We start from the raw sequence: 13,740 nt of genomic DNA on the forward strand, positions 1-13,740 counted from the left end.
AATAGTATGATGGTAAACTTGTATCTAAAAACAACTGGCTTTGTCAATATATAATTTTGAAAACAGTTGTTAAACAAGAGGCTCATAGGCCACATCGCTCACCTGAGTCGCCTTGACTCATATCTGAAGATTTTTCCTCTATGTTCGCATGTAAAACTTCCTATTCTGACCCCAACCTACTCCCGGGGGCCATGATTTTACATACTCGAATCTGCATTATGTCTGGAAGCTTTCATGTAAATGTAAACTTTTCTGGCCAGTGATTTTTCTTCAGAAGATTTTTAATGATTTTCCTTAATATTTCTATGTGAAACTTTGATCCCCCTACTGTGGCCCCATCTTACCCCTGGGGACCAAAATCTTTGCAAACCTCAATCTGCACTATGTCAGGAAGCTTTGGTGCAAATGTAAACTTCTTTAGCCCAATGGTTCTTAAGGAGATTTTTTAAAAATGATTTATTTCTATTTTATTAGTTATGTAAAACTTTCATCCCCTATTGTGGCCCCATCCTAACCCCAGGGGTCATGCGTTTAATAAACTTGAATTTGCACTATATCATGAAGCTTTAATGTAAATCTTAGCTTTTCTGGTTCAGGTGAGCTAAAAAGCTTTTACAAATCATGATTTAAAAACATACAATATGAAAATATCCTATATGGGAATAATGTATATGAACTAATAAATAAACACAAAGATAAATGATACAACCTCGAAATTGATTTATAGTATTTTATGTCGAGAAAAAAATTAAACTCCTTTGTATCAAAGTTACTATGGGAAAAAAATTTTAATTCCAAAACAGATTGGAAATCTATTTATGAACAAAAAATAATAGCCACATTTACGACAGATTTATATCAGATTTTAAATACAGATTGTTAAATAACCTTTTGTGTAACAGACAAATGCTGAAGAAGTGGAAAATTATTGAAAATGATTTATGTATCTATAGGCCTTTCCGAAAACGTGAGTTATCTCTCTTTGTATTCTTACATTTAGTGTGAATATGACAACTTCCGGGTAGTAACACACTCAGGCTGCGCATATATTATAAGAGTTATATTTGGGTGTTGTTCAAAATCGTAAACAGTTGAAATCATTTGTACGAGAGAGTAAGAAAATGTTAATGGAAACAAAAACGAATTTCTTGATCGAGTCGGCTGTGATTTTTCGGGGGTTGGGGGGTGGAGGGTGGGGTGGGGGGTGGGGTTAAAAACTGAATATTGGAAATCACGCAGACATTCATTTGTTTACATATGTCTCCAATAACGACTGACATAATTATTTTGTATGAAATCAGAACAGAACTTCTGATTCTCAAGAGATGATGGTATCTCATCAACTCAAAGCTCGGGTTTTTACGAGGATCGACACGTGCAAAGATCTTGCATAACATGCCCCCCCCCCCCCTCTCCAAAAAAAGAGAAAAAAATCAATTAAATTAGGAAATCAACGCTCTCATTGTTTTATCAGCGCTAAAATTATTCCACCACTACCAATCGATTCTTTCAAAAATAAACCAGATCGCAATGTTTGGGTAACTTTTTCCAAAGTACCTGGACGTGTTCATTCTGTGTGCAAATCATTTGTACACTGCAGCATGAGGCTGAAATTGTTTTAAAATATCAACTGATATGTTTAAAATGCAGAAAAATAGGTAGTTAAATAAAAAAAAATTAATTTTATTCAATATTGCTCGATTGATATAAATTGTTTTTCATAGACCTGTGTGATCCGGGGGTGGGGTGGGGGGGTATATTCTCAAATGTACTTTCTGGGGGAAGGTAAGTTTAACCCCCAATAAAATGCTTTTGACGTCTCTGTATCTTCCCTCTTTTATTCGTTTTAGCCCCTTTGAAATGTAAGTGATTATATATAGGCACGTATCGTGTCATAACAGAAATTGCAATGACAGATTTAGATCCCCCTTTTCGCCACAAATTTACAAAATAATTTGAGTAAAATTCCAAATATTTTACCCCAAATGGCTGTATTTACAGGTACACACTCTTGCCGACTATAAATTCAGGGCGTTCAATTATAAGTTATTTTATTTTCAAAACAATTGTATGTGTAAATGTCAGTTTAAAGATGGTTTGTGACGATGAATTTCTTTATGGTTATACTTGTATTTGAAACTGTATAAAATTTGTGAGTAGTCAGCTGGAAATCTGTCTGTGGACTCTCACTTACAAGTACAGGCTGGGATAAATTTTACTCGCCAATCAAAGAGATGGACATTTTCAAAATCTAGAGGTATCAGTCCGACATACCTAGACGTTCATCGTGGCAGAACTGTTATCGCTGAATGTACTACATTGATATTGAACAAGTAACTTCTGATATTTTATTATAAATCTGACTATTGAAACACAGGCTAAAGATCCTGATGAAATGTATGCAATATATAATATATACTAATTTCAGTCATAAAACACGTGAAATCCTGGAAAGTGGGAGGGGGAAGGGTAGTTAGAATAATCTAACTGCGTCTCATGACAGGCCCGCCGTAGGAAATTACATCACTTTAACGATAGAACATTCTATCGGGGAGGGGGGGGGGGTCCTCCTCTACTTACAACATTAATTTTCTATTATTTTTACATGCAACGTTGGTTATTTTCACGTATATGAAGTAAACTTATGCATTGGGATTTTTTAATAACGTTAACATATTTGTTGGCATGATTACTGTAAAATTATACAGCAATATCTTTGCGGTCTTCTGCACTGTTGATAATGACGCTTCTCGAATATACTACCCGGAAGTCTTAAACTACTGTTACGCAAGGACACTACGTTCCGGATCAAGGAAAGATAACTCATGTTTTCGGATTGGCCTATTGCAAAAATGTACATTAAAACAATGAACACTTAAGAAATGTATTAATGTTGCTCATATACATGTATGGGGTATTGTTCAAAACGTTGTAAATTTCGATATATCATGGAAAACAATTGTGATTGGATTTTATTACGAAAAGAATGATAAAACCTTATTTTTTAATCTGTTAATATCTGTCGTTGCTTGTAAAATTTACAAATACAAAATGTATTTTAGATTTAGAAAACAAACAAGAAAAAAAATCAGAAGAAATGCATTATCACATACAGAGTGTATTATACTTTAGTCGTAGACCTTTTTTAGGATAAGAAAATGATTTATCTGGGAGACAATGATAGAATGTACCGGTCTCACTAATTCAAAGTCTATGTATTTTCATATATGTACTTTAGATAAATAAGAAAAAGAACATTATTTTATAAACTCTTTGATATTTTAAAATGATTTTGTCTAATATTTGAATTTTTTTGTAGGTTCTCTCTCTCTCTCTCTCTCTCTCTCTCTCTCTCTCTCTCTCTCTCTCTCTCTCTCTCTGTGAATGCATCGCATATATTATATCTATATACTATAATTGCTATAATTGTAAACATGTCATTAGTTATTACATAAAACACTACAAGGAGGGACGCTGCCATAGGGGGTTGTTTATAGACAAGTAATCTACGTGAGGCGTTGGTACCCCCTTATGGCAGCCTTCAGAAATGTACATGTATATTCTTTATATATATATTTGCCTTTTGATCCATTAATGCAACATTTTCTATGTTCCTAATATTATACATGTTTATAATTACATGTATCAGGGAAAACCCCCCAAATTTTAAAACTTACATTTTGATACAAGCTCAGTTTATAGAATGTTTCATACTCATTACATGTATGCAATTTTGTTCGGAATCTGTCATGTAATTTATAATATGCATGATATAGTTCGAATTTTTTTTAATGTAGCAGATGATATGTTGAGTATATACATGCATATCAAATGTATATTCTTTCATGTTGTTGTTATATGCTAATAAAATATAATTTTGTACCCCCCCCCCCAAAGAAGGGAAAAAAAACAAAACGAACAAAACTTCCATTTTTCTCTTCCATACAACTATGGCAATTTTATCTAAAATACTTTTCTTATTCATTAATTACTTATAGAATTAAATAAGTGATTCTATATATTTTAATTAGCTTATTTACTTACAGGTAAAGGTGTTGTAAAGAACAATCCAAGTACTTTCAGATTTACTAATATGTAGCAGTCACACCAATGTAATAATGGTCTCGCAACTCACTAACTACTCACTTAAAAAATTACCTGCAAGCACCCTGAAATTTCTGCCAGGGTCTCCCATTGGCCGAAATACAAATAACCAACCAATAGAAATCTAAAACCAGTACACTACCTTTCAAATTGTACATACTCTCACTTAGCCTATTCAATACCTGGGACCTGGACTTAACCATTATAAGAAATAGGGGTGTTTAGGTTTATTTAAACACATACACACAAAACAGTAAAGTTAGTTGCGCTGCGCATGAATGAATGCAAGAATGAATGAATGAGAATCTGAATTAAATCTTTTATAGAGTACAATGTAAAATAAGAAAACAAAGTCCAACTATCGCATAAGGTCATATCGTTATTCGACAAACATGTTACTTGACATTTGTTGACTTACAAGTAACGTGTCAAATAAGATATTGTGAGGTACAGCTATGTAAATACTACGTCTGCAAAGGTGAATACTGTAGAAATGACATCGTATTGTAACGGATTTTCAAAATAACAGGAACACCGGAGTATGTTCTCGACAAGACGATCGAAAGTTTATTTAGTAGATACCAATGAATTGTCCATTGAAGAAACCCTATAACAACATTGTTTAACACTATTAATAAGATATGATAAATAAAACATGAATACTATTATCTCACACAGATACTGACGTACAACCAATACTGCACGAGCGATCTCTATCAAGGGCGATAACTCTATGTACATTGTACAAGTATACATCGCATACGAAATCCCCCAAGTCTTATAAACTTTAACTTCCTCATAAAACTTTACATTGATTATCAAAATCATATGTATTAACACCATCAATTATTGAATTAAAAAAACCCATGGTGAGCATATACCATTCTATGCACAATTTACAGATGACACCAAATTGGTCTGATCAATAAATTGATTATGATATCTATAATCTCTTGAAAGTATTAAAATATACCTTTTCTTTGAAATATATCACAGTGAGACAATTGATATACATTACTATCATAGATATTTACATTATATAAGTCTCACTCTCAATTATCATTTATTCCAGGAATGTGCTAACAAAAGGGATTTTATGCAAAATTACAAGATTTAACATTTAGTAGAGGAATCATAAAATAGCTTAGCATTAGTAATAAATTGTCAACTTACCATTCCAGAGGACAATGGCGATCTATGTCTAGTTGTCAAAATATGTCAAGTTTATTCAAATCAATTCTGTCCTTAAAAAACTGAAAAAAAGACTGACCAAAATGAAGAAATTTTTGGGGGAAATTTCCAAGACCAATCCAATGACATAAGACAAACTAGATTTGATAATCAACAGAATAATGCTTATTTCTTTAGAACTAGTGATTCCAAAAATAAAAGTTTTTTTTTTATCTAATGTAATATTGATACCTTTTGTATTACATAAAGTTATGATAGATCTTAGAAGCTCCTGTGTATGTCCCTTTGGACAATCCCAAAACAAATGAATAATACTTTCGTCACTATTTTTGCATAAACAACATAATTTGGTGTCTACTTTCCCTATTTTAAATAAGAATGAATTTGTAGTTAAAATGTAGTTGTTAATTCTAAATTGTAACCATTAACCATTGCAATTTAGAATTTTTTGTATATTTAAAAGGATGTGAATAAATCTTTTCCCATTGTGAATCTGAAATTTCAAAATGCTTTCCCCATTTCATTTTTCCTAATGGAATTTTGGTCTCTGCAATGAGTATTATAGATATGCTTAGTTCCTTTTTTACTTGTACAGAATATTCTAATATTAAGAGGCACGTATGTGTACATGTATGTATACATGCACATACTATATATTTACATTAACTTCCAGTGCTCGTGGTTCCATCTGAAGCCTGATAACCTGATCGTGTGATAAAGGTTGCCAATATTCCTAACCCTTCCAACAATGTGTTTTTTAAAAATACATCTGTAACCCATCGATAGATCAGAAACAATTCTTGGGTTTTTAAATGTCACATTCTATGGAAAAAAACCTACAAAATTCGTACAAAATACTTAACATTCATACTTTACATGCAGTTCACTAACTCTAAATATCACCAAATCAACTTTATGCTTAGAAAGATTTCTTATATATCAAATGTATAGCATTAAACATGTTAAACTCAGAACTATTTTAAAATATGATAATTAAATCTTACCAGTCTGCAAAACCCTATACAATTTTACTTCATGGGTTACGTGCTTCAAACTTGACGGTATGTGTAGGTTTGGGTCGGACAGGCTCAAATGGTTTTTTAGTAGGTATGTGAACACAACTGTCTCTCTCTCTCTCTCTCTCTCTCTCTCTCTCTCTCTCTCTCTCTCTCTCTTTCTCTCTCTTTCTAACCAGTCACGTGACATACAAACACAAAGGACATAAGACAACCTGAATAACAAGTAGGTGGATCCAAGATCCAACACCTGGCTACATATTCCCCCTGCCAAGAGAAAATGGCTCCTGACATTATCTTACTTGACAAGGACACCAGAGCATGGGTCAAATGGCAAGAAAAATACCATCATACATCAGTGGTGACACTGATGATGAACAAACTCTTTGTTGTCATCCTAATATATATTTCTTTACATTGGCTTCCTATTGACAAGCGCAGCCAATACAGAATATTCTCTACTGATACAGTATAAGGTGATTTATAAGATGGCACCAAAATACTTAAGATCTGAAAATTCACTGACATTAATTAGTTATACCTCCACATATGGAAATGGGAGCTTGGACGTGGCAGCAGCTACACTCTGGAACTCTCTGCCTGATACCCTCAGTCGTTGTCAGAATTTGAACACTTTTAAAAACATTTAAAACACATTTTTTTAAAACTTGCATATTATTAGTATTATAAGTGGTTAAATCTTTATGGTTTCTTTACCGCTTGCCATTTTATTGTGTGCAGCGCTTTAGAGTGTTTATTTTAAATATTTATAGTCATATAGGGCGCTATATAAATAAATAAAATTTTATGTCTCATAAAATGTTTTATATGCAAGCTTTTTACATTGCATAATAATTTATATTTTGCAATATTATCATTATGTGTTACATTAATTAAGATCGGGTTCAACTCAGATCGGGATCGAATTCCAAATAATGAAAATCCGGTGAAACCCGAGGTTTTGTTCAATATTTAGAACTGAAGATTTGCTTCATATAATTATCCAACAATATTGTTTTTACGAACATATCTGAGATACCACTTAAGGTAAATCAATTTGAACATTTCGATAATTAACTGATTAGTCCAGCAGATGACATGGAGGTAAGCACTCGATACCCAAAGCCAACAACAGTGGTGCTGATGGGCCATTCCTTCATTAGGAGGCTTGGTGTATTCATGGACAGTGTACAACATTATGATAATTTACGTCTTCAGAAAGATAGTTTTGAAGTGATAATTCGTGCCAGGGGCGACCTCAGGACCTACGAGCTGGCTAATTCCAGGGAACTACTTGACTTTCATAATATTCATACCAAGGACGGTATTTGTTACATCCAGATTGGTGGAAATGACTTAGCAGATCCACAGATAACACCACACGATGTAGTTCGACAAATTATTTCACTGGCTTACTGTTTACTGTTCATTAATAACTTCTCTTATGTAATTATTGGACAATTGCTACGTAGACATCCATCAAAAGTAGGCAGTCTGTACAATACCAAAGTGATTGACACCAATAAACTTCTTCACGACCAGTGTCGCTCCTCAAACAGTAATATCATATTTTGGCACCACCGTGGATTCTGGGACCCAGACATGAAATACCTAGCGTGTGACGGGGTTCACTTAAAAGACAGCAACCATGACCACAGGTTTATGAACAAGTACCTGCAAAGTGTTAAAAGTGCTGTCCTTCATGCCTTCCATTTGGCAAGACGACCAAAGAATCAGGACTAATAACTAATAAGTATCTATACTAGTACATAGCACAGTGCTTAATAAAGTCTTATCTCAGCATGGAAAGTTATTTCTTGTTTGTTAGCTCATTATGCAAGTGATGATTCCTGACTGTGTGTTCATGATTAATTAATGTATGACAGTATATCAGTTTTACTTATTAATCATATAGTTATTAGCTGGTTGTCTTTTTATTATGCCAGCTTTCTTCTTAGTAACCTGTTTGTGTCAGTTTGTTGGAGGATCACTATTTGATTCCTTTATTTTATGCAAAGGCAACAAGTTTGTTAATTTTATTCTTCCCAACATATGTGCAGGAGTTGGGAGGATTTGTTTATTTATTCAAAATTGGTTGCCCATAATTGTCATGAAATCAGTGATTCAGAATGGAATGCAGTTTGATAGGACAGAGGGCCTAAATGACACAAAAATTATAGGCCATTTTGGCCTAACTCCATGAAAACTTCAGGCACTAATTACAGTGTACATATGAAGCAATGCTGCAAAATTAACTCAAAACTTTAAAATAAAACTAACTTTTTATTTTTCAATTCTTCAATTTAATTATCATGACTGCAGTTAACTGTTTCGGAATTCTTCTTGGTCGTTCCTGTATTGCAAGGTGTTGTTTGTTATTGTTTTTCATCCCGTCGATAACTGAGACGTCACCAGTTGTAGGTGATCTTTATGAAGTATCACAAATTTAGACCTATACTAAGCGCTCAGGGCCATAGCAAGTGAGGGTTCTTTAACGTGCGAACGCCTTCCGCAACACAGTACCACAGTTTTTAAGGTCGCATCTGAAAGACCCGTGATTCTCACTTCTAAATCTAGTAAATGACAAGCATTTGGCGAAGGAGCAATAAGTAACAATGTTTACTTCTTGGGTTTGATGCGGCTATGGCACGAGCGGGACTCGAAGTTACGAAGCACTGAGCTACTGCAGAAAATCTTATATTTATAGGATTTGTTGCCAATCTTGATCATCAAACCGGACTCTCTTGAAACTCTTCTTTGAAGCCATTATTTTTCAAAACTGGTTCCCTGCCAATTGTTGCAAACACAAGCGAGATCAACAGGGGCACCAATATTTCTCAAAGTAATTTTGACGGGAAGTTTTTCAAAAACCAATCAAAATCTTCTTTACAAACGATCGATTGAGTACTTGTATAATGACAAACCAAGATGGATAGCGCTTATTTTCCTGTGGCCGATAAACACTAAAAAATAATTGGCCATACTGACCAAAAATTTCATAGGCCATGTTGGCCTTTCTGGAGAATTTTAGTCAGCCATTTTCAATATTTATCGGCCATTTGCCAATGGCTGATGCCAATCTGAATCACTGAAAATAGTTGCAGCTAAGTTTGTTTATTTATATGTCATTTCTATTTGAAACAATCTACCACAGTGAACACATACAAACTCAATATACCTCACACTACAGGGGACACAATCTACCACAGTGAACACATACAAACTCAATATATCTCACACTACAGGGGAAATAATCTACAACAGTAAACACATACAAACTCAATATACCTCACACTACAGGGGAAACTATCTACCACAGTAAACACATACAAACTCAATATACCTCACACTACAGGGAAAACTATCTACCACAGTGAACACATACAAACTCAATATACCTCACACTACAGGGGAATCTATCTACCACAGTAAACACATACAAACTCAATATACCTCACACTACAGGGAAAACTATCTACCACAGTGAACACATACAAACTCAATATACCTCACACTACAGGGGAATCTATCTACCACAGTAAACACATACAAACTCAATATACCTCACACTACAGGGAAAACTATCTACCACAGTGAACACATACAAACTCAATATACCTCACACTACAGGGGAAACTATCTACCACAGTAAACATATACAAACTCAATATACCTCACACTGCAGGGACACAATCTACCACAGGGAACACACACAAACTCAATATACCTCACACTACAGGGGAAACAATCTAACAATGAACACATACAAACTCAATATACCTCACACTACAGGGGAAACTATCTACCACAGTGTACACATACAAACTCAATATACCTCACACTACAGGGGAAACAATCTACCACAGTAAACACATACAAACTCAATATACCTCACACTACAGGGGAAACTATCTACCACAATAAACACATACAAACTCAATATACCTCAACTACAGGGGAAACTATCTACCACAGTGTACACATACAAACTCAATATACCTCACACTACAAGGAAAACACTCTACCACAGTAAACATATACAAACTCAATATACCTCACACTACAGGGGAAACAATCTACAACAGTGAAAACATACAAACTCAATATACCTCACACTACAGGGGAAACTATCTACCACAGTAAACACACACAAACTCAATATACCTCACACTACAGGGGAATCTATCTACCACAGTAAACCCATACAAACTCAATATACCTCACACTACAAGGAAAACACTCTACCACAGTAAACATATACAAACTCAATATACCTCACACTACAGGGGAAACAATCTACAACAGTGAACACACACAAACTCAATATACCTCACACTACAGGGGAAACTATCTACCACAGTAAACACACACAAACTCAATATACCTCACACTACAGGGGAATCTATCTACCACAGTAAACCCATACAAACTCAATATACCTCACACTACAGGGGAAACTATCTACCACAGTAAACACACACAAACTCAATATACCTCACACTACAGGGGAAACTATCTACCACAGTAAACACACACAAACTCAATATACCTCACACTACAGGGGAAACAATCTACCACAGTGAACACACACAAACTCAATATACCTCACACTACAGGGGAAACAATCTACCACAGTGAACACATACAAACTCAATATACCTCACACTACAGGGGAAACTATCTACCACAATAAACATACAAACTCAATATACCTCAACTACAGGGGAAACTATCTACCACAGTGTACACATACAAACTCAATATACCTCACACTACAAGGAAAACACTCTACCACAGTGAACACATACAAACTCAATATACCTCACACTACAGGGGAAACTATCTACCACAGTAAACATATACAAACTCAATATACCTCACACTGCAGGGACACAATCTACCACAGGGAACACACACAAACTCAATATACCTCACACTACAGGGGAAACAATCTAACAATGAACACATACAAACTCAATATACCTCACACTACAGGGGAAACTATCTACCACAGTGTACACATACAAACTCAATATACCTCACACTACAGGGGAAACAATCTACCACAGTAAACACATACAAACTCAATATACCTCACACTACAGGGGAAACTATCTACCACAATAAACACATACAAACTCAATATACCTCAACTACAGGGGAAACTATCTACCACAGTGTACACATACAAACTCAATATACCTCACACTACAAGGAAAACACTCTACCACAGTAAACATATACAAACTCAATATACCTCACACTACAGGGGAAACAATCTACAACAGTGAAAACATACAAACTCAATATACCTCACACTACAGGGGAAACTATCTACCACAGTAAACACACACAAACTCAATATACCTCACACTACAGGGGAATCTATCTACCACAGTAAACCCATACAAACTCAATATACCTCACACTACAAGGAAAACACTCTACCACAGTAAACATATACAAACTCAATATACCTCACACTACAGGGGAAACAATCTACAACAGTGAAAACATACAAACTCAATATACCTCACACTACAGGGGAAACTATCTACCACAGTAAACACACACAAACTCAATATACCTCACACTACAGGGGAATCTATCTACCACAGTAAACCCATACAAACTCAATATACCTCACACTACAGGGGAAACTATCTACCACAGTAAACACACACAAACTCAATATACCTCACACTACAGGGGAAACTATCTACCACAGTAAACACACACAAACTCAATATACCTCACACTACAGGGGAAACAATCTACCACAGTGAACACACACAAACTCAATATACCTCACACTACAGGGGAAACAATCTACCACAGTGAACACATACAAACTCAATATACCTCACACTACAGGGGAAACTATCTACCACAATAAACACATACAAACTCAATATACCTCAACTACAGGGGAAACTATCTACCACAGTGTACACATACAAACTCAATATACCTCACACTACAAGGAAAACACTCTACCACAGTAAACATATACAAACTCAATATACCTCACACTACAGGGGAAACTATCTACCACAGTAAACATATACAAACTCAATATACCTCACACTACAGGGACACAATCTACCACAATGAACACATACAAACTCAATATACCTCACACTACAGGGGAAATAATCTACCACAGTAAACACATACAAACTCAATATACCTCACACTACAGGGGAAACAATCTACCACAGTGAACACACACAAACTCAATATACCTCACACTACAGGGGAAACTATCTACCACAGTGAACACACACAAACTCAATATACCTCACACTACAGGGGAAACAATCTACCACAGTGAACACATACAAACTCAATATACCTCACACTACAGGGGAAACTATCTACCACAGTAAACACACACAAACTCAATATACCTCACACTACAGGGGAAACAATCTACCACAGTGAACACACACAAACTCAATATACCTCACACTACAGGGGAAACTATCTACCACAGGGAACACATACAAACTCAATATACCTCACACTACAGGGGAAACAATCTAACAATGTACACATACAAACTCAATATACCTCACACTACAGGGGAAACTATCTACCACAGTAAACACACACAAACTCAATATACCTCACACTACAGGGAAACAGTGAATACGCCGGTTTCGAGATACACCCGAGTTATTTCCCTTTGGAGAACTCTCGTATATAGTGAGGCGCGAAACAATTTGTTTACACGCGGGAGTGGGACTAATATTCATCACTGCGTAAGTGAATGTACTCAGTAAGTTTCTCATACACTGTTAGATCACCCGAATTCGACTGATACACAAATTAAGTAAGTTATAAGTATTTAGGGAGTAATTGAATACATAGAATTTTTATCATATCACGTTATTTCGTTGGTCATAAGTACCATATCTAAGATATTACTTGCAAATATGACATTGTTTTTGTTTCCACTTTAGTAAAACATTTCTTTCGATAGTATATTGTATTTCCCACATTTACATATTAAAAGAGAAGCCGCTTTTAATACATTTCATCATCTTACTCGCTGACTGTAGGTCCACTCTGTCCCACTTAGTCATTCAAAGTTCCACTAAATGCACCTCCTACACAGAAGAGTTCGTATCTCGAAACTGGCGTATTGTGATAGATATATACCAGTAATAAACACTGGCTATGAGATGTTTCGTTGTATACATTGTAATAGATACATGTACATGTAATCACCCTCTACTATATCATATATTTACTTTGAATACATGTAATGTTATTGAAAATGATGACTCTACATTTGTTACGTTCATAGACTTGCAAAAAGCGTTTGACACAGTCGACAGAGAATTACTGCAATATAGTTTGTTGAAATACGGTATCGATGGAATCTTCTATCATGCAATAAAATCTCTCTATCTCAATATCGAAT

At 35.0% G+C, this 13,740-nt stretch overlaps 1 protein-coding gene across 1 annotated transcript; it reads left to right on the top strand.

Moving 5' to 3' along the window:
* The first annotated feature begins 7,409 nt into the window (after positions 1 to 7,409).
* Positions 7,410 to 8,054, top strand: LOC125648780 (uncharacterized). The gene has a single exon (XM_048875779.2). It carries the CDS (start codon positions 7,410 to 7,412, stop codon positions 8,052 to 8,054), a length of 645 nt encoding a protein of 214 aa, XP_048731736.2.
* The last annotated feature ends 5,686 nt before the right edge of the window (positions 8,055 to 13,740 follow it).

This window comes from Ostrea edulis, chromosome 10 (genome assembly GCF_947568905.1).
Source record: "Ostrea edulis chromosome 10, xbOstEdul1.1, whole genome shotgun sequence".
NCBI lineage: Eukaryota > Metazoa > Mollusca > Bivalvia > Ostreida > Ostreidae > Ostrea > Ostrea edulis.

What these genes read in the sequence shown, in the direction of transcription:
- LOC125648780 (XM_048875779.2), top strand. Translation starts at nt 7,410, where the DNA reads ATGGAGGTAAGCACTCGATACCCAAAGCCAACAACAGTGGTGCTGATG.